Source organism: Ctenopharyngodon idella, chromosome 11 (genome assembly GCF_019924925.1).
Source record: "Ctenopharyngodon idella isolate HZGC_01 chromosome 11, HZGC01, whole genome shotgun sequence".
Taxonomy (NCBI): Eukaryota; Metazoa; Chordata; class Actinopteri; order Cypriniformes; family Xenocyprididae; genus Ctenopharyngodon; species Ctenopharyngodon idella.
Window position 1 is genome coordinate 7,458,052 of NC_067230.1, and position 18,754 is coordinate 7,476,805.

Sequence of the window (18,754 nt, forward strand, 5' to 3'; positions counted from 1 at the left end):
TTAAGATCAGTGTCCATCAAAATGCAGGGGGAAAAAATTATATTTTCTAAGCCAAAACCTGTTTAAATTGCTTTAAAAGCAGATCTTAATCACTCATTAGTCCATTAACTTGTAAACAGATCATTGTTCCCTCCCTATATACGGAATGAAAATAAGTGTCATGTTGCTGTTGTTGTTATAGAGTTAAAATGATTATTTTTTCTTTGTGTTGAAATGTGGATCTAAATATAACTTTTTGTTTTAAAATATATAAATAATGTAAGTAAACAAAATCTATTTAAAGCTGCAGTCCATAACTTTTTTTGGTTAAAAATGATCCAAAATCATTTTTTGAGCAAATACATAACCCCTGGCTCTTCAAAATCTCCTTACCTTAGCCCGATTCACAACAGTAAGCTTGTAATAATGGTTTCTATTAAGAGCGGTACTGGTGGTCTTCCATAGGAAATTCGAGCATGCAGTCGTTCATCTTTGCATTATTACGTCACATCTGTTTACATAAAGAAGGAGTCCCGGCTCCTAGGGTATATGGCATGTGAGGATGCTGCAGGTGGCGGATCATTTATAGCCTTTTCTCACAGCAGCTGCAATAATTAAACTTATCATTTTGATGGTGGATTGTAATCCAGAAAGGTCCAAATGACAATCATCAGTGACAGTTGGAGATTCACCCGTAGTCAAAAGCAAAAGACATCGGACTGCGGAGTGGCTACAGAAATTGAAATCTACCGGTAACACTAACACACACTAAATACACATAATCACGCACAACCCACGTAAAGATGATAATTCCGCAAATAACTGCAATTGCAGTTTTTAAACAGAGATGGCGACAGAGACAAAACTTACAGACTTTAGCTTTAAAGTAGCTCTTTATTACAATCACTCATAGATCAGTGTCAAGCATATATATAGACCTATGGCTGTCAAAAGATGAAAATAATTGTGATATGTTGTTGTTGTTGTTCTTTTAGAGTTAAATCAAATTTTCTTTAATTTTGATTTTGCACTTTTAGCATTGCTTGTAATGCACCTTGGATTGACTTTACACTGTAGTACAAGTTGACAGTGACTCTTTTTAAGTCGACATCTGGCTCAGGTTAGAGATCTTTCTCTAAGGGGTGTGTGCTCCTGCGACACTGAGATATGTATGCTTTGTAAAGCCTATTTTTGTCTCCATACGTTAACATGCACACATACACACAGATGCAGACCGAGCACAGAAACATGGAATGGACGAGTTCATCTCCGCTAACCCCTGCAATTTTGACCACTCTTCGCTGTTTGAGATGGTTCAGCGGTTGACACTGGACCACAGACTCAACGATTCATACTCCTGCTTGGTAACTGAGCTTTCAATTCAATTTCATTCTGTTAGGGCTACAGCTGTCCTATTTATAGTATCATGTGTTATCCTATTTACACTGCTAAACCCCCCCTTTTGTGTCTGATTGTGTGCCTCAGGGTTGGTTCAGTCCAGGCCAGGTGTTTGTATTAGATGAGTACTGCGCCAGGTATGGAGTGCGGGGGTGTCACAGGCACCTGTGTTACCTGAACGACCTGCTGGAGAGGGCAGAGAAAGGCTCCATGATCGACCCCACACTACTCCACTACAGCTTTGCCTTCTGCGCCTCTCACGTGCACGGCAACAGGTAGCAGCAATCTCACACTTTTTATATATTTCTCACTCCGTCTCTTTCTTAACACCCACTTCATTTCATTCTCATTTGTAACCACATTCATTCTCAAACCATTTATCTCTCATGTTCTCTCTCTGTCATTCATCCTACTCTCACCTGAAGTTCTGTCTATTCTGTTCCTCCTAAAATCACTCCATCCCTCTTCACCATCCTGCCCTTTTATCTGTCTGTACATCCACTGTCCACACATGGGCAGAAACAGAGGTAAAGTATAACTCTTTTTTTGGCTGCCAAAGTGTTTCATAGAAACCCCATCCTTTCTCGTCAAAGCTTTGTGGTTGGTCACAGGTAATAATGCTTCTCTCCCAGAATCCCACAGTCGTTTCAATGCTTTTACAAGAAGCTCAAGTTGCTTCATTACCTGGTTCACGGGAGTCCTCAAAGTCTGTAACTACCCTTCTAACAAGTTTTCATTGTGTGGTTATTTTGTTTTTCAGCTTTATTTCAAGTATTTTTATTTGAGATACAAATACATTTACAAAATATAGAAATATATAGAAATAAAAAATATTTATTAAACATTTAATTATGTGAATTATTTAATAAACAATTCAATAATTATACAGAAATTTATTTATTTAGCTAGTTAGTTATCATTTAGTACTTTTTTTTGCATTTACAGTTTTATATTTATTTATTTATTTTTAACAATCGCTAGGACCCATTTCTCAATACTCAATAATTTTTCAAAACTCGTCTTCACACTGTTCTCCTAACCAACGTTCTTCTGTGCACAGCAGTGAATTTCACATTTAAAATGCACAAAAACTACCAAAACAACATCATACATGTCTCAAATCAACTTCCATAAAATCATTCTTCCATAAAACTAGCAAAGATCATCCACCAACAAACAAAATTTGTCACTCATAAAAACAGTGACCTAAAAAAACACTAACAGGCAGCATTATATTAGAAAAATTTCTTCACAAAACAAGAATGACACTCACTACTGCTTATAATTCACTGCAGTATATCTTACATTGTCTATGTTTACATTGCAGTACAAAATTATTCCTAAGTTTTCCCCTTTTGTATAGATGGTAATGAAACAACACCTGTTTAAGTGTTCAGCTACATCTAATCGCTTTGATAGTACTTCAGTAGATATTTTTAGATTCTGTATATATTTCAATGCGGTATTACTGTAGAAATGTAGCAAATTTCTGTCTTATTCATTTCTGTATTATGCTAAGTTTTGAACTTAAGTTTAACAGTTTTGAAAAATAGTAGCTACAATTGTCCTGTAGATGCATAGAGTTTTTGGTGGTGTTTGTGTCTGAGTGAGAAAAGAATTTATGTAATTTGAAAGATGTAGTCATTGAATGATTTTGTGCCAAAGCGGTGATAAATAATCCACAGTTTAGCCCACATAGACTGCTACTGTGATCACTATGTGAAGAGTTTTGAAAAAGGCACTGAGAAATGTGTCCTAGCAATTGTAAAAAACAGTATTTGGACATTGTATTTAGACATTTTAAATGGTAAGTCTTTTTTGACCTGTCTGATTTCTTTAGAATGTGGCTTATTTCTTAACAGTAAACTACTGACCCCATTCATCTCTTTTTCTCACCCTATCCTTTCATTGTATTCTTATCTAGTATTCAAATTTGTTATTTCTTAAGGTTTTTGTCTTTTCTGTTTTAGTCTAATTTTTGTTAGAATCTGTTTTTGTAATCTCATGGTAATTTTTATTATTATTTGCATGATTCATGTTATTTCTCTTCTTCTTTTATTTCTCATGTATCCTCACACCATCTTCTGATAACCTTTGTGAATGTGCACCTTTGTCAATGTCTGCGTGTGTGTGTGTGGGATATGAAGCCAAAGAGTGAATGAGCTACTAAAATGGCCCGTGTCAGAGACCGAGCTACTTAGTTCTCTGTTTCCCTCCCCCCCTGAGCCCTTGACCCCCTCTAAGAAAGAGAACAAAATCATGGAGGTCTGGAGAAAAAAGTCGCAGGTGCTCACAGGCCCCAGAAGGTGAGAATGTAAATGCAGCCCACTCTTTTGGGTGTGGATTAGCGTTAAGCCCCACCCTCAACATATGAAATTGGGGGATGGAAGTGAGGGAAGGAGGCAATTAAGTTATTTCTTCTTTCTTCTGTGTGTGAGATTACTTGTTCTATTGTGTGTAATTTAATTCTTATTCATTATTTGTGAATGTCCAAAGTAGCAGCTTTATATACTTTCTAAAAGTCTGAGACCGCTAGTTTTAGACCACTTTTTTGCACTTTTCAATTTTTTTTGCAATTTATTTTTTAATTACAATATATATATATATATCAGTATCAGGGGTGTAACTGTACATGTTTTCGTCCTGAACAGTCATGGTTTGTTGCATACAGCCAGAAGGGGGCGCGCATGGTAATGCAGCGCTGTTTGCTAACCGCCACAACAGGAAAAACCGCAGAAAACGAAGAACAGACAATCTGCATAGATATGTTTACATGTAATGTGCAAGAAAGGCACCCTGTATATAGTTTACAGCATTAGCTTTTTTATCCTTAAAGGTGCAGTGTGTAAATTTTGTGGCATCTAGCGGTGAGGTTGTGAATTGCAATATAGAGAAGCTACGGTGGCCAACACAGGACAAAGATGTTGTCGTCTGAGAAAGCAGAGAGTAGCCAGTCAAGCAGACGCGATCTGTAGAGCAGTTTTTCCGTTTAGGGCTACTGTAGACACATGTCGGCACAAAATGGTGACTTAACATGTAAGGGGACCCGCGGTGTATGTAGATAGAATTGGCTCATTCTAAGGTAATAAAAACATAACGTTTCATTATGTAAGGTCTTTATTCACCACTGAAAACATAGTTATGCATATTATATTGCATTTCTGTCAATAGATCCTCCTAAAATTAATTTACACAGTGCACCTTTAAGAAAATGTTAATTATAATTTAATTTATCATATATATATATATATAATATGCATTACATTATTTTAGATATTATTTTATTAAATTTATAAATTGTTTTGTTGTTTATTAACTTTCTAGGAATGAATTTCTAAGAAGAAAGACTGGTCTCAGACTTTTTGGACACCACCGTATGTGTGAATGTGTATCTGTCTGAGGGAGAGAGAGAGAGAGAAGTGAGGGTGAGGCAGGGAAACAGAATGTGATAGACATGTGTCGAACCAGTGAGATACATGCAGGGTAAAGAGAGAGAGATGAGGGACACTATGGATGGTGCCTTAAGGTCATGGCTGACAGGATGACAGGTCATCTCTCCATCTTTCTTTCCAAACTGTCCAAGGCCTCACTCCAGCCTGTCTGCTTGTGCCAAAACCTCACGTCCAGCCAACCACGCTCTTTATAACTGACATGGCCCATAACCTGAACCTCTTGGCATTGGATTCCTATTCTGATATATATTTAAAGCCAAATCATCTACAAGTGTTACAGATGGTGACTATGGATCTCTAATGTTGTTTGACAAGATACTACTTCACCATTACCATATCTGGATAACCATATTAGTATCATAACACACTAATATGAATATGCATGATGCTATGTAGTGTTTTTAAAAGGATATTGAATTGATATTGAATTGCCAAATTCATCTATCACAGTAGTCTAAAGTGCTTAAATGAATAGCAGGGTATTACCGTGTTCATGTACATGTGCAGCAACAACAACACCAATAATAATAATGATAGTACCATGGTCCAATGCCCAAAAAAAAACATGGCAATACTGTGTTATTTTTTTGTAAGTGGATAAAAGGATTTTGTTTTGTTTTTGTAGGTTTTGTATTTTGTTTTGTGTTTTATGTCGTTTTTTGTTTGTAGTTTTGTTTTTGTGGTTTTGTATTTTGTTTGTGTTTGTAGTTTTGTTTTTGTGATTTTGTATTTTGTTTTGTTTTGTCTTTTTTGACAGAGAGAAGGGATTTTTTTTTTATCTGCTGGTCCATCTTTTATCAATCAGTTTTGTTGTGACACACAGCTAGAACAGAAACACACTCACAGCCGACGTATGTCACCTGCACACAGTTTAACACACAAACACACACACACTCATGCAGAATGTTACCAAAGGGCCTGGCTCCTTATCGTTTGTGACATGGTAGACGGAAGGAGGGCTGTGAGCAGAGTGTATGTGACAGTGGAGGCGCGGGTCGCCGTGACAGCGGTTTGAGGAGCAGGAGACATGACACGCTTCTCATCAGTCCACTCCCCATGTCAGACCAGCGCACGCTGAAGGACAGCAGGGAAAAAGCAAGGGGGGTGGGGGGCAGGGATTTCAGAGGGGACCACCATGGCTGGCACACCAGACGGGGTCCATCGCTTAGTGTTTTTTTTTTTTTTTTTTTTTTTTTTTGAGGGGGGGGGGGGGGGGGGGGGGATGGGGGTTCGGTGACTGTGTCGCCTCGTCTTGTTCTCAGAAATATCGTTGTTGTATACTTTATCTAGACATGAGAGGTGTACATGTCTCGTTTTATTCTCAAATCTAATACATTAGCTTACATGGATCAATTGCATGGACATCAACGTGGTGAAATGAGTGTTTTCATTTCAGTTTTCACACAAGTGCGTTTAGAAAACAAGAAGTGATGATGGACATCATGAAAATTTGACTAATAAGCTTAGAAGTGGCACTGACGTATCAGGTGAACTGTTTCCCACAGCCTCGCTCTCTCTCTCTCTCTTATAGAGTCACAATAAGAAACCTGTAAGTGTGTATGTGGTGAGAGGTTGAAGACCTGAGTGCGGGTAGCAAGGGGCTGTGGTAATTCTCACTAATGTCTTTGTATTGCAAAGGACTCTTTATTTGACCATGGACTGGGAGGGGGACTGAGTTTAGGCCCTTCCAAAAAGCCTTGCCTAAGGAGGGGATGACACTCAAAGATACACATTCAGGCATACACACTAGGAATTGCACCCACTGACAGCATCGTTTATTTGGACGTACTACGTTGTTTAAGCATCCGGTTCACAATGCACGGTGGCTTTGCACATCTTACAGACCGATTCTGGGCAGTGATCACTAAAAAATGTCTCTTTTAAATATGTATAGCATAAATAGCACTATGACTTAATGTACATACACATGGCACAGTGCTATGTCAGTCCTAGCAGATAATATATGGTTCTCACAGTTTTTTTCTCTCTGTAATAATCTGTGTGGTTAATTAAAGAGTTCAGCAGTTTGTCTGTATCTCTTAGTAACACATACCTTTTTAACAGCACAGTTAAGCATGGCAGCCATAAATGGAAAGTTATTTATACTGCTAGTATAATATTTATGTGCCTGGCCTGTTAATGATCCCTTCATGAGACCCAGTGTTTGTTTCTGTGACCCTTGTTACCCTAATGAAAGGAGCAGTGGCATTCATGTCTGCTCTTGTGTGTGTGTCGCCTCAGGCCTGATGGAATCGGTACTGTCTCAGTACAAGAGAAGGAACATTTCGAGGAGATCAAAGAACGACTGCGCGTGCTGCTCGAAAACCAGATCACACACTTCAGGTACATCACTGTCAGTCTACACAGCATCACTTATACCACCTTATTAACAGCTAGAGATAATAATGGAATATATGGTGTGTGTATATATATATATATATATATATATATGTTTAATTTTCACAGTAGTGTGAAACTGCTAAATGCATTAATGTTCATGTAAAGTAAATGTGAAACTAGTTGTGATGACTGGATATCTTGATGAAACAGGATATTCTTATTTATTTCAAACACATTTATATGGGAATGTGTAATGTCTCATTTCTCAGTGTTTCAAAGCAGTTTTAAACACTAATACATTTTCTTTCTGAAGGTATTGCTTTCCATTTGGACGCCCAGAAGGAGCCTTAAAAGCTACGTTGTCTCTGCTTGAAAGGGTGTGGTGCCATTTTTATCTTACGCTCCGTTTTTACACCAAATAAATGAAAAATGTTGTCATTTTTAATATGTGTATGGATCAAAAAAGCATATATGAGACAAGTAAAAACAGACCTAGAAGCAAAAGCATATATGTAATATATTTCTAATTTGGTTTTGCAGGTCTTAATGAAGGACATTGTGACACCTGTACCTCAGGATGAGGTGAAGGCAGTGATCCGTAAATGTCTGGAGCAGGCAGCTTTAGTGAACTACCAGCGTCTCTCAGAATATGCCAAGGTGGAAGGTAGGAAGCACGTATTCATGTTTAGCAGAGTTATTTCTCCTCTCTTCAATAATATAGTACTTGACATTTTTCTCTCTTAGTAGCAGTGCTTAACAACAGTGATGCTCAACTAACCAGAATTCCATAGATGCAGTGCTGAAATGCCACTGATAATGTTTTTTCGTAATAATAGGAATGCTTACAATGGTGCAGTAGTTAACTGTTGGTTTGTGTAATGGATTTTTATGTTGTCTTATGCCTAATAGTTCTGTGTAATGTTGACAGGATGCTGGCAAAACCACAACATATTCCAGTAGTATGTGGTTTGTTTGGGTACCCAGATAGTGGTAATGTTGATGTTTTGTGTTTTTATTTCAATGTTTTTTTTTTTTGTTTTTTTTTTAATAGCTGAATTCTTTGAGAAATAGATGGAAAGTAAATTACAGTTTCTGATGATTTTAAAATATAATAATGAAAAAATAATAGTAATAATAATAATTTACATGGCTTGACATTAACACCTCGAACCTGCCAAATGCGGGTGGATTTCAGCAGTGGTGTGTAACGCAGTCATTTCTACTAGCCACTTTGGTGGGTTAAATATTATATATAACATATACATTTTTCATTTGTAGTCTTTTAACAGGGCATCTGAAAAAATAATCTAAGTGCAATGTATTGTTGTCAAGAATATTGATTTTTCCATACATATCAATACGGAAATATCTGAAAGGCTTTCAATACTTGTTTTCCGCAGAATACCAGATACATGATACCAGCTGCGCTTTCTCGCTCTCTCATCTCTCCTGCGAGTTGACACACAAACCTCACTTGTTTACTCGCTCATTTCAATTGCTCCAGATGAATATTGGTGGTGTTAAAGGGGTTGAATTTTGGCATGCGATTGCGTGTATTGTGCATTATTTCCCGCAGATTTTGTGCTCACACCAAAAGTGTGCGCACATAAAGCCACCTCTCAGTACTAAACTGAGTTCTATTTTGCTGCTTATTGCGCTTAAACAGTTAAATACACAAAAAATATTGTCAAAATGCAGGTCTTGGCGAATATTCACATAAATACAGTCAGCTATGGTTTAAGTGAACGTACAGTTGAGAAAGAAAACGCATGTGTAAGGTCTTAAAGTGACAGCAGCCTAATATACCTGCTGCCAAATTAAGAGATAATATTAAAAAAAAATATATATATATATATATATATATATATGGCCATTTTTCCTCATGGTATCAATGTCAAAACTGTGGCCAGTGAAAATATTGGGTGGCTAGTAACTTTGGGAAAACACTAGCCACAGTGGCTGGTGAGCAAAAAAGTTAATGTCAAGCCCTGATGTGTATTTTATTTTTTTGTATTTTTTTATACAAATACATTGTATTAATAATAATAATTATCAATACATTATTGTTATTATTATTATTATTATGTTTATTTAATTATTTTTAATTTTAATAAAATGTTTATATGATTACTTCCTGGCCTTTAGACCAGTCCCTTGCTTTTTGAATAGGTTTTGTTGGTGCAGGTTTGTTTCTAGAAGTATGTAAAAATGCATTCAATTCCCTTCTCTCAAACCCTGGCCTCAGTGCCATATTGCTCTGCTTGATGGTTTCTCGCTGCCCTCTGTGGATGTTTGCCTCTTTCCTGTGGTTTAGCTTTAAGGTCTAAAACTACTTTACAGCAACAAATATTCGTTTCCTTTCCAGCTCTTCATCACCTTTCCAGCTCCCCTGCTTCATATGTTTATTGCAGAATCACTGCCTTATTACTAGCTGTCTTTGTCTTCTTTCTTTCTTTCTTTCTTTCTTTCTTTCTTTCTGTCTTTCTTTCTTTCTGTCTTTCTTTCTTTCCGCTCCCTCCCTTTGCGCTTTCCTCTTGTTTATTGGCTTTTCTTCTTATTTGGAGCCCTCTGTTGTTGAGCCAGTTTGAGAAGCCAATATACAGTGCAAAGCTGGGATTGCCCACTCAGGCAACACACATTGTGTGTTGCAAGTGAGATGGTTTCTTTCATGGATATGGACAGCAAAACTGTGGCTCACACACAGGTGGTCTTTGATGTCAAATAATAGCCATGTTGATTGGACAAATGCTCTAATTTTGTCTGGAATTTGCTTTTCTCCAATTATTTTTCAGTGTCCGTCCATGTCCATGAAGAAATATGAGTGGGCACTGCAGATACTGAAGAGAAGCCCTTAGTATCTGTTAGCCAGATGATGTCTGTGTTGTTCCCTATTGACCTTTTGATTGCTGAACACTAAACTGAATGTGACTTTTGTACTACTAACCCAAACTGACCAAGAGTTTGCAACACATCCCCAAAATAAAGTCTTTCCAGAGACCAAAACTTTCAGCTGGAGTAACTTAAATACAAGACTAATGGTAGAAATCAACAGAATTGCCCATGACTGAAACCTAGTTAGTCTGAAGTGATCAAACCAAACCGAAATATTCACAAACAATTTTTCGCACCAAAACTAATTGCAAAGTGTCCAACGCAAAGTTTTTGTCATTCTCAGTTCATACTACATAATAAATTACATTTTAAAATAGGTTAAAGTAGAAAAGAGTTATTTTAAATTGTAATAACATTTCACAATATTCTGTTTTTACTGTAGTTTTTATCAAATGCAGCCTTGGTGAGCATAAGAGAATTCTTTAAAATAAAAAAAAAATAAAAAGAATAAAAAATTCATTTGTAGTCTTTTAAAAGGGCATCTGAAAAAATAAACTAAGTGCAATGTATTGTTGTCAAAAATATAGATTTTTTTCCATACATATCCATACAATTATTCCAAACTTTTGGGTAGTGACATGTTGTTACAATATCATGTTTTGGACTCAATGTGAAGGAGTTTATAGAGCTGCATTTTTTCTTTTTTTTTTCTTTTTTTGCATACACTGAGTTGAAAATTCAGACTTGGTGTGAATTAACTGTAACATCCTAGTACCAACAGATAAAAGAACTGCCTAGGAAAGAGAAATTATCCAGAAACACTCAAATAATCACAAATTATGTTATTTTCGGGTGTTTGAGACCATTTTCCTCTAGCCTCATGCATACTGTCCTTCAGATCATATCAGGACTGACTGATTTCTAATAGTTGCTAGGCTTTTTATCAACCCTGCCAGGCAACTTTGCATGCAATTAGATTTGGTCAAAAGCCCCTTAGTGCACATGCAGCCTTTGTGCTTCTTTCTCTCTCTTTCTCCTCTGACCCCTTGCTCTTGCATGCCCCCATCCTCTTTTATAGGGAAAAAGAGAGAAATGTATGAGCATCCTGTCTTCTGTTTGGCGTCACAAGTGATGGATTTAACCATTCGTGAGTACCCTGCTTATCTGGAGCCACTCCATCACTTCCGCCACCCCTCCTTATTTCTTTTCATTTTTTTTTTTTTCTTCCAGTTTTTGAGCACTTTCACAAACAGTTGTTCCCTCATGCCCTGAGCGGCAACATCCTCTTTTCTTGCTTGCAGTCTGCTTGCCTTTTTCTTTAAGTGTGTCGCTTGAATCTTAGGTTGAATGATTCAGCCACAGGTCTTCCTGTCGCTGTGATCAGACCATCCTGTCCAGCTGAGTCAGTGTGGCAGCTGTTCTTTCTGTTTGTGACTTGAATGCATTTTTACTTTGCTTTTGTGTAAGTCACTCCTCCCCACCTATGTCTTTTTATCAACGTGTGCCAGTACTGGTCAGGTACAAGGTGAAAATAAATAATTCAAATCATCTTCAACCCAGGAACAAAACAGGGATTCTGACGCAGCTTTCGGAGTCATCGTGTTTCTAATCATGTTTTCAACCACGAGTGCTGTATGTTTTTGTCTGTTATCAACTCCAGCAGCTGATCACTGTGGGTCTTCACTGTTTATGATTTGGTTTATTATTTCTGTCTTGTGTCAAACTTAGTTTCAGACATTGTTTCTGGTGTAAGATTGTAAAAGCAGGAGTGTAAAGTACTTGAGTAATTGTACTTCATTACTATACAGGAATTTCCATTTTACTGAATGAACTCATACTGAATTTTCCAAGAGAAAAAAATACTTTGTGCCCTGAAAATCCAAATGAAATAGTAAAAAGTAGTAAGTACATATTTCACAGGTCATGGTTTATATTTTTTCTCTTAGAATACACTGCCTTTCAAAACGTTTGGTGCCTTTATTATTTGATCAATATAAATAATAATAATAAATTATATATATATATGAGGATATAAATTTCATCACTTTATTATTTACTATAAAGTACTTCTTTTCTAGCTTCTAATACTAAAGTCTAATGCTAAAGTTTAAAATGTTAAAGTTGTTTAAATGTTAAAATGTTTAAAATGTGGAAGCCTTTCTTTATGTTCTCTCAAGTATGTTTTACATTTAGTAATTGTTGCAGTATTTTTGAACTCAAATATAATTTCTCCGTACTTTTACACCCCTGCTGAAAAGATTTGTTTTTCCAGCATAACACGACCACACTTGTATAATTTCTTTCACGCAATCCCTCGTGGAATGACAGCGAACTGCAGGTCTTTACGGGGTTAGACAGTCCTGTCCTTAAATGCCTCTTTCTTTCTTCCTCTTTCCTTCTCCCTCTACTTCCCATCAGATCTCACATCTGAAACAAAATGAAAGCTGACCCCTTCTTCCTTTTCTCTTTCCCTTTCTTTCTCTCTTCTCCCTTCCCATTTCTTTTCTTCTCTTTCTTTCTTTTTAGTAGAGAAATCTCAGAAGGATCAGAAGGATCCAGGTGACATCTTTTGTCTGACTTACTATTAAACTCATCTTAAAACAGCCCTGCCCTCCCCCAGTTCAAAACATAACCAACTCACAGCATTCGCATGGCACAATTTGCAGACATTAAGATAACCATGGGAATGTTGTGACAATGTTATGCCAATGTCTCCTTCAGTCTATACATTGCATCCAAATGATGAAGATGCATTTTCCATGAGCTGGTATGTGAATTATGTATGCATTACCAGTCTATGGAACATGCAGAGTGAGTATTTCTTTAATTCTTTCTTAAACTTCCAACAAATAATAAAAAGCAGATTATTTGCCTGTATTATTTGTGATTAAAGTGATACTCTCTCTGCACCAAGTGCGTGATTAAGAAAAAACAGTAACACTTTCACTGTAGAATTCAATCCTTTAACATTAGTTTATGCATATATATTTAATATATTTACTATATATTAAAATAAATAGCATATAAATATATATTCCTATACAATACACTGTTATTCATTAGAGATTCATACTTATTCATTAGAATATAACATCATACCTTGTTAAATTTTAAAACTGTGTGTGTGTATGTATGTATGTATCTGTGTGTGTGTGTGTATTTGCATTAAACAACATTAATAAATGTGACCCTGGACCACAAAACCAGTCATAAGTAGCCAACAATACTTTGTATGGGTCAAAATTATCGATTTTTCTTTTATGCCAAAAATCATTAGGATATTAAGTAAAGATCATGTTCCATGAAGATATTTTGTAAATTTCCTACTGTAAATATATAAAAAGTTTATTTTTGTGAGTGGATATGCGTTGCTAAGGACTTCATTTGGACAACTTTAAAGGCGATTTTCTCAATATTTTGATTTTTTTTGCACCCTCAGATTCCAGATTTTCAAATAGTATCTCAGCCAAATATTGTCCTATCCTAACAAACCATACATCAATGGAAAGCTTATTTTCAGATGATATATAAATCTTAATTTTAAAAAATTTACCCTTATGACTGGTTTTGTGGTTCAGGGTCACAAATATTTTAAAAATGATGTCCATTGCCTGTTTTATAATACTACAATTGCATTAACTAATGTTAAAAAATTGAACGTTATTGTAAAGTGTTACAGAAAAATCTCTAATGTGTTAAATAGCAATACTGATGCACTGTTAATAATTTTTCAGTTAACATCATATTGCTGATTTTCCATTGGAGTGAATATGGTGACATGCGATCATTGTGTGTTGGTTTTCGAAACCTTTACAAAAATATCAGGAAAACACGTATATTTAATCTTCAAACTACAGTAATATGTTATGTATTGGTTTAGAAACCCCTCATTTCTAAAATGTCTTGAATTAGGAAAATCAGGTATTTCAAATGATCTAAAATAAGATTATACTTTGGATGTAGTAATCCAAATGTCAAAATGATAATGCATTCTGTCCATTGTTATTGAAGTACCTGATGTTGCACTACTGCATGACATTTCATCCCTGCATGGACAGTAACCCTTTAAAAGGCCACAAATATTACATTTTTGTTTTTTGAAAGTCTTCAGTCTTATTGAGAGAGCTGAAGATGTTTGAGATACAATTAAAAGAAAGGTCATAGGGTTAATTCACAATCAGGGGGCGTGTGCTTTGTGTTTATTGATGAAAGCTCTGTTGACTGAGAGGGGGGTGTGACTCTTCAAAATGATGTTAATTGTTTTGACATTCATCACACAGCAAATGAATTTGCTTCCTAGTTTGTCCGCCTTTGTGTTCCTCCATCAAAGTGCCACATTTACCACAGTCAAATAATGACATGCTCAAAGATCTCAAAAATTGACAGAGCACAAACAAATCTTTGTTCAAAACCAAAAAAAAAAAAAAAAGTCTAAACACCTTCTCAGCCAATAATGAAGCATTATGAGTTATAAAAACATGTATCCATAAACCATGGTCTCATAAATGTCTCTTTAGTTTGCAATCCCATTCCTAACCAACAATAATGAACCGTTTTCCTCACATTCTGTGTATTCATCATGCAAAAGACGCCTAAACATATGTCTGTAAACTAGTGATTTCTTTAATTTCATACTGTTATTTAAAATTAAAATAATGTTTTAATTACTCCTGTCATTCTACATGTCATCAACTGGCATGAAATCTTTTTAGTGGCGAAGATGAGATAGACAATGAAGGGTACATTTAGGTATGACATGTTTAAGAGAGAGGTGCTGCCCGCTATTGACAGAGAGAGGTAGGAAATTAGATGACATAAATTCCTGCATGTGCTGAACATTATGCATGATGACTATAACATATTTGTTGTCGTTTTTATCCTTTCTTTTTCCTCAGTTCCTTGGTTTGACTCATTATATTTGCATTGCTCTTTATTGACTCATTATGGTTCATGTCTACAGAGCTGAGTGTTGACAGAGTGTCAAGATTATGTTAAGTCGTTAACTAAGACAGCATAGCTGATATATGCAGCAGCTAATTTATGGTTCATTAAGTCAGTTTTTTTTTTTTTTTCCCCAGAGAGAACAGTTATGAAATTCAAATGAAAATTTAGACGTAACCCAGAACTTTACCCATCTCTTACCTCCTCTGTTATTTTAATTGTCATCTAAAGTTTTTGCCTTCATAGCAAATATGCTTATGAAGTGACATTCATTAAAGAAGGATTTAAATTAAATACTTTTAAATTACCCCCAGAATTGTTAAAACATATTTTTCTCTACATATTAAGTTTAAAAATCACATTGCAGTGAAATGCAATTTACTTTAGGCATCAGACAGGCTGAGTAAAGTCCAGTGTTTTCCATGTGTGTGTTTGTCTGTATGTCCATTATTAACTGTTGTACCTTTCTGCCTCAGAAAATGTAGGACGCTTAGTCACCCCTGCCAAAAAGCTTGAGGACACGCTCCGTCTAGCCGAGCTGGTCATAGAGGTGCTCCAGCAGAATGAGGAACATCATGCAGAGGTGAGTGCACTAGACATGACGTGTTAGACATAATACATGCTTAAATACACATGCATGAAAAGAAATGCGTCAGGCAACGCTGCTTGAATAATAAGACCTCAGAACTATAACAACTCTTAAAAATGTTTTTAACCTTAAAAAACTTTCCTCAGTGGCTGCTAGCACTTTTTAAGTAGCATTTTCCACTAGGGCGGCCGTCATCCTCTTACATTCAAAAGCAGAATATATGTGTTTTGTGTTTTTAAATTATGTGCTCCGCAGGCTACACGCCCAAGTACGGGAGGTCAGGCGGTACAGTATTTTTTTGTTTATTTTATTTTATTTTTATTATTGCTGTCATCAGTGCCATACCCTGCTCTTGCATGCCAGCCTCATAATCTGGCCTACCATGGAAGAGGCATTACATGGGCATAGCAAATCAGGGTGTGTTTAATTTCAGTTCAGTTAATTGAAATTAAGATTCAGATTAGATAGATAGATAGATAGATAGATAGATAGATAGATAGATAGATAAAACTGGCTATTCATCTTCAGTTTGACTGAACTGAAATTACTGTCACATTGACTGAATACATTACAGTTTGAAGGCATCAAAGTCAATGGACAAAATTAATACAGTTGTTCTTTTTTATGTGAAATACATTCATCTTCATTTCAATTTATTTTCAGTCTTTTATTCTAACAGACTTGTTTTGCTTTTTTGTTTTTTGTTTTGTTTTGTTTTGTTTTACACTTCTGGTGCTATGTTCACTAAACCATTAAAAGGAATAGTTCGCCCGAAAGACAATAAGAACACAACGATATTGACAGACTTTTTTGTTTTGTTTTGTTTTGTTTTGTTCTGTTTTGTTTAGCACTTCTGGTGCCAGGTTCACTAAACCATTAAAAGGAATAGTTCGCCCAAAAGACAATAAGAACACAAAGATATTGACAGACTTGTTTTGCTGTTTTGTTTTGTTTTGTTTTGTTTTGTTTTGTTTTGTTTAGCACTTCTGGTGCCAGGTTCACTAAACCATTAAAAGGAATAGTTCGCCTGAAAGACAATAAGAACACAAAGAAATTGACAGACTTGTTTTGCTGTTTTGTTTTGTTTTGTTTTTGTACTTCTGGTGCCAGGGTCACTAAACCATTAAAAGGAATAGTTCACCCGAAAGTCACTAAGAACACAAAGATATTTTGAAAAATGTATTAGTGTGTGTTTGTTTGTTTGTTTGTTTGTTTGTTTGTTTGTTTTCAATACAATGAAAGTCATTGGGGTCTTGGTTGGAACCACACTGACTTTTATTATATGGACTTATTTAAAAAGAGTTTAAACATTATTCAAAATATCTGCCTACAGAAATGGCTACAGGTTTGGAACAGCATAGTCATGATTTACTCACCAGAATTATTCATTTTTGGGTGAATTATCCCTTTAAGCACATAAAACCATTTTATTAAACATGTCCACTAAAATGCATGGAATTATTTATGGTATTTTACATAGTACAGTCATTTATCATGCCATTGAAATTGCATGTTCAAATGTACACATATGCAACATAATACATACACAAAATCATTGAAAAAAATCTAGTAAATTGAATGGACGTACATATATATGTCATTTTTAAAGCACCAGTGACAACTGCACAGAGCCAAAACCTAGATTCTTTTCATGTGTACCAGTCTTAAGCATAAGATTTTTTTAATGTAATTATTAAACATTATTTCTATTATTTATTTTGCTTTTGATCAATCGTTCTTAACTGTTTTCTTGTGATCGTATTGTTTTCCAATTGCATTTTAAAGCCCTTTAATGCTGAAACATTTATGATAACAAAGTACTCAAATACAGAGCAAAAAACTCACATAACTCTCACTGTTTTTCATTACTTGTTTGTTGGCTGGGAAACGTTGGACAGGGTAAAGAGGTATGTAGACCCTAGAGCCCCCTTCCATGTGCATGTCGCAGCCCCTGCACCATGGATGGAGGGATTTCCACCTTTTCCCTCCCCCTCTCTGCCTGGACACCCCATCCTTCCCCTGACCAGCTATCCCCGTGGAGCGTTGAGCAAGTGGCTTGTTTCCACAAGCACGAGGGTGACGGTGCTTCACCTGTGGAAGCAGACCCCCCAAAAAAAACCTCAATGAAAATGAGACTGGTCTCATTTTCACCCTTGCACAACCTCAATTATCTCCAAACTCTCCTCTGTTCTGTGTCTTTCAGCTTGGTTTGGTCTGCTAGCTTCACTTACCAGCTCTAACTACAAATTTTAAACTCTATTACAAAAATGCACTTCTCTGTGTTTTTTTTTTTTGGGGAGAGGTGTTGCAATAAAGCAAAAGCATACTGGTATGAAAGGTTTGTTTGAGTGGTCAGTGACAACAGCATGCTTTTTTAAAGGAGAGGAAGCCATGATTTACATTAACTTCTCATTTGTCTAACACGCTTGGTGCATATATATATATACAGGCCAGATGTGTTACTCACAGCAGCACAGCTGGATCAGCAGCAGAGGAATCTCACATAATTAAACAGAATTGAACAGATAAATAATACTGACTACTGAGATTGTGCTGCTAATCACTGCTGCTGCTGCATGCTGGGAATTTTTCTGTTACAAGGCCATAAATTCTTGTGCATGGACTTGTGGAAACATTAACATCTGCAAAATATGAAGTACATAAGGATGTTGTTTAAATATAAATCAGTGTATGTGAATTAGACATCAGCTATGATGAGCTGTGCCTTTTTTTAGGTTTTTATTATTACATGACTGATTTTATTTTTGCTTTCATTTCCTCTTTTTTTTCTGGCACTTGTGTTGCCTCTTTCTCTCGCTGCAGGCATTTGCGTGGTGGTCAGATCTGATGGTTGAACATGCTGAGACATTTCTGTCTCTATATGCTGTGGACATGGATGCGGCACTGGAGGTTCAACCCCCAGACAGCTGGGACAGCTTCCCTCTCTTTCAGCTGCTCAATGACTACCTGCGCATTGACTGTACGTATCTATATTACTTCCATGCCTTAATAAATGAATATTCTAGGTTAAATACAAGGTCATTTCTATTGACAGCATCTGTGTCTCATAGACTGAATTATTATAAAGTGCATCAATCTTAAATATTAAATTAAAACTAAAAAAAAAAAAATATATATATATATATATATATATATATTTTAATATTTGCAATAGAAGCAGGTAACATCTTGGAATTTTTGTAACCAGGAGGAAAGCAGAAGT

General features: G+C 35.9%; 1 protein-coding gene across 19 annotated transcripts in view; it reads left to right on the plus strand.

The window, feature by feature from the left end:
* Positions 1–18,754, plus strand: part of cadpsa (Ca2+-dependent activator protein for secretion a) — a 136,670-nt gene that overhangs the window by 81,881 nt on the left and 36,035 nt on the right. For 4 of the 19 annotated variants that reach the window (XM_051911567.1, XM_051911569.1, XM_051911579.1 and 1 more), the window contains exons 13-21: positions 1,207–1,343; positions 1,465–1,652; positions 7,071–7,172; positions 7,483–7,546; positions 7,710–7,833; positions 11,080–11,148; positions 15,419–15,525; positions 15,787–15,816; positions 18,355–18,511. In XM_051911567.1, coding sequence (XP_051767527.1) covers positions 1,207–1,343; positions 1,465–1,652; positions 7,071–7,172; positions 7,483–7,546; positions 7,710–7,833; positions 11,080–11,148; positions 15,419–15,525; positions 15,787–15,816; positions 18,355–18,511 — 978 coding nt within the window. Of the gene's footprint in view, positions 1–1,206; positions 1,344–1,464; positions 1,653–7,070; positions 7,173–7,482; positions 7,547–7,709; positions 7,834–11,079; positions 11,149–12,527; positions 12,561–15,418; positions 15,526–15,786; positions 15,817–17,429; positions 17,439–18,354; positions 18,512–18,754 lie in introns of all 19 variants that reach the window. The other 15 variants (XM_051911566.1, XM_051911568.1, XM_051911584.1 and 12 more) reach the window with 8 other exon arrangements.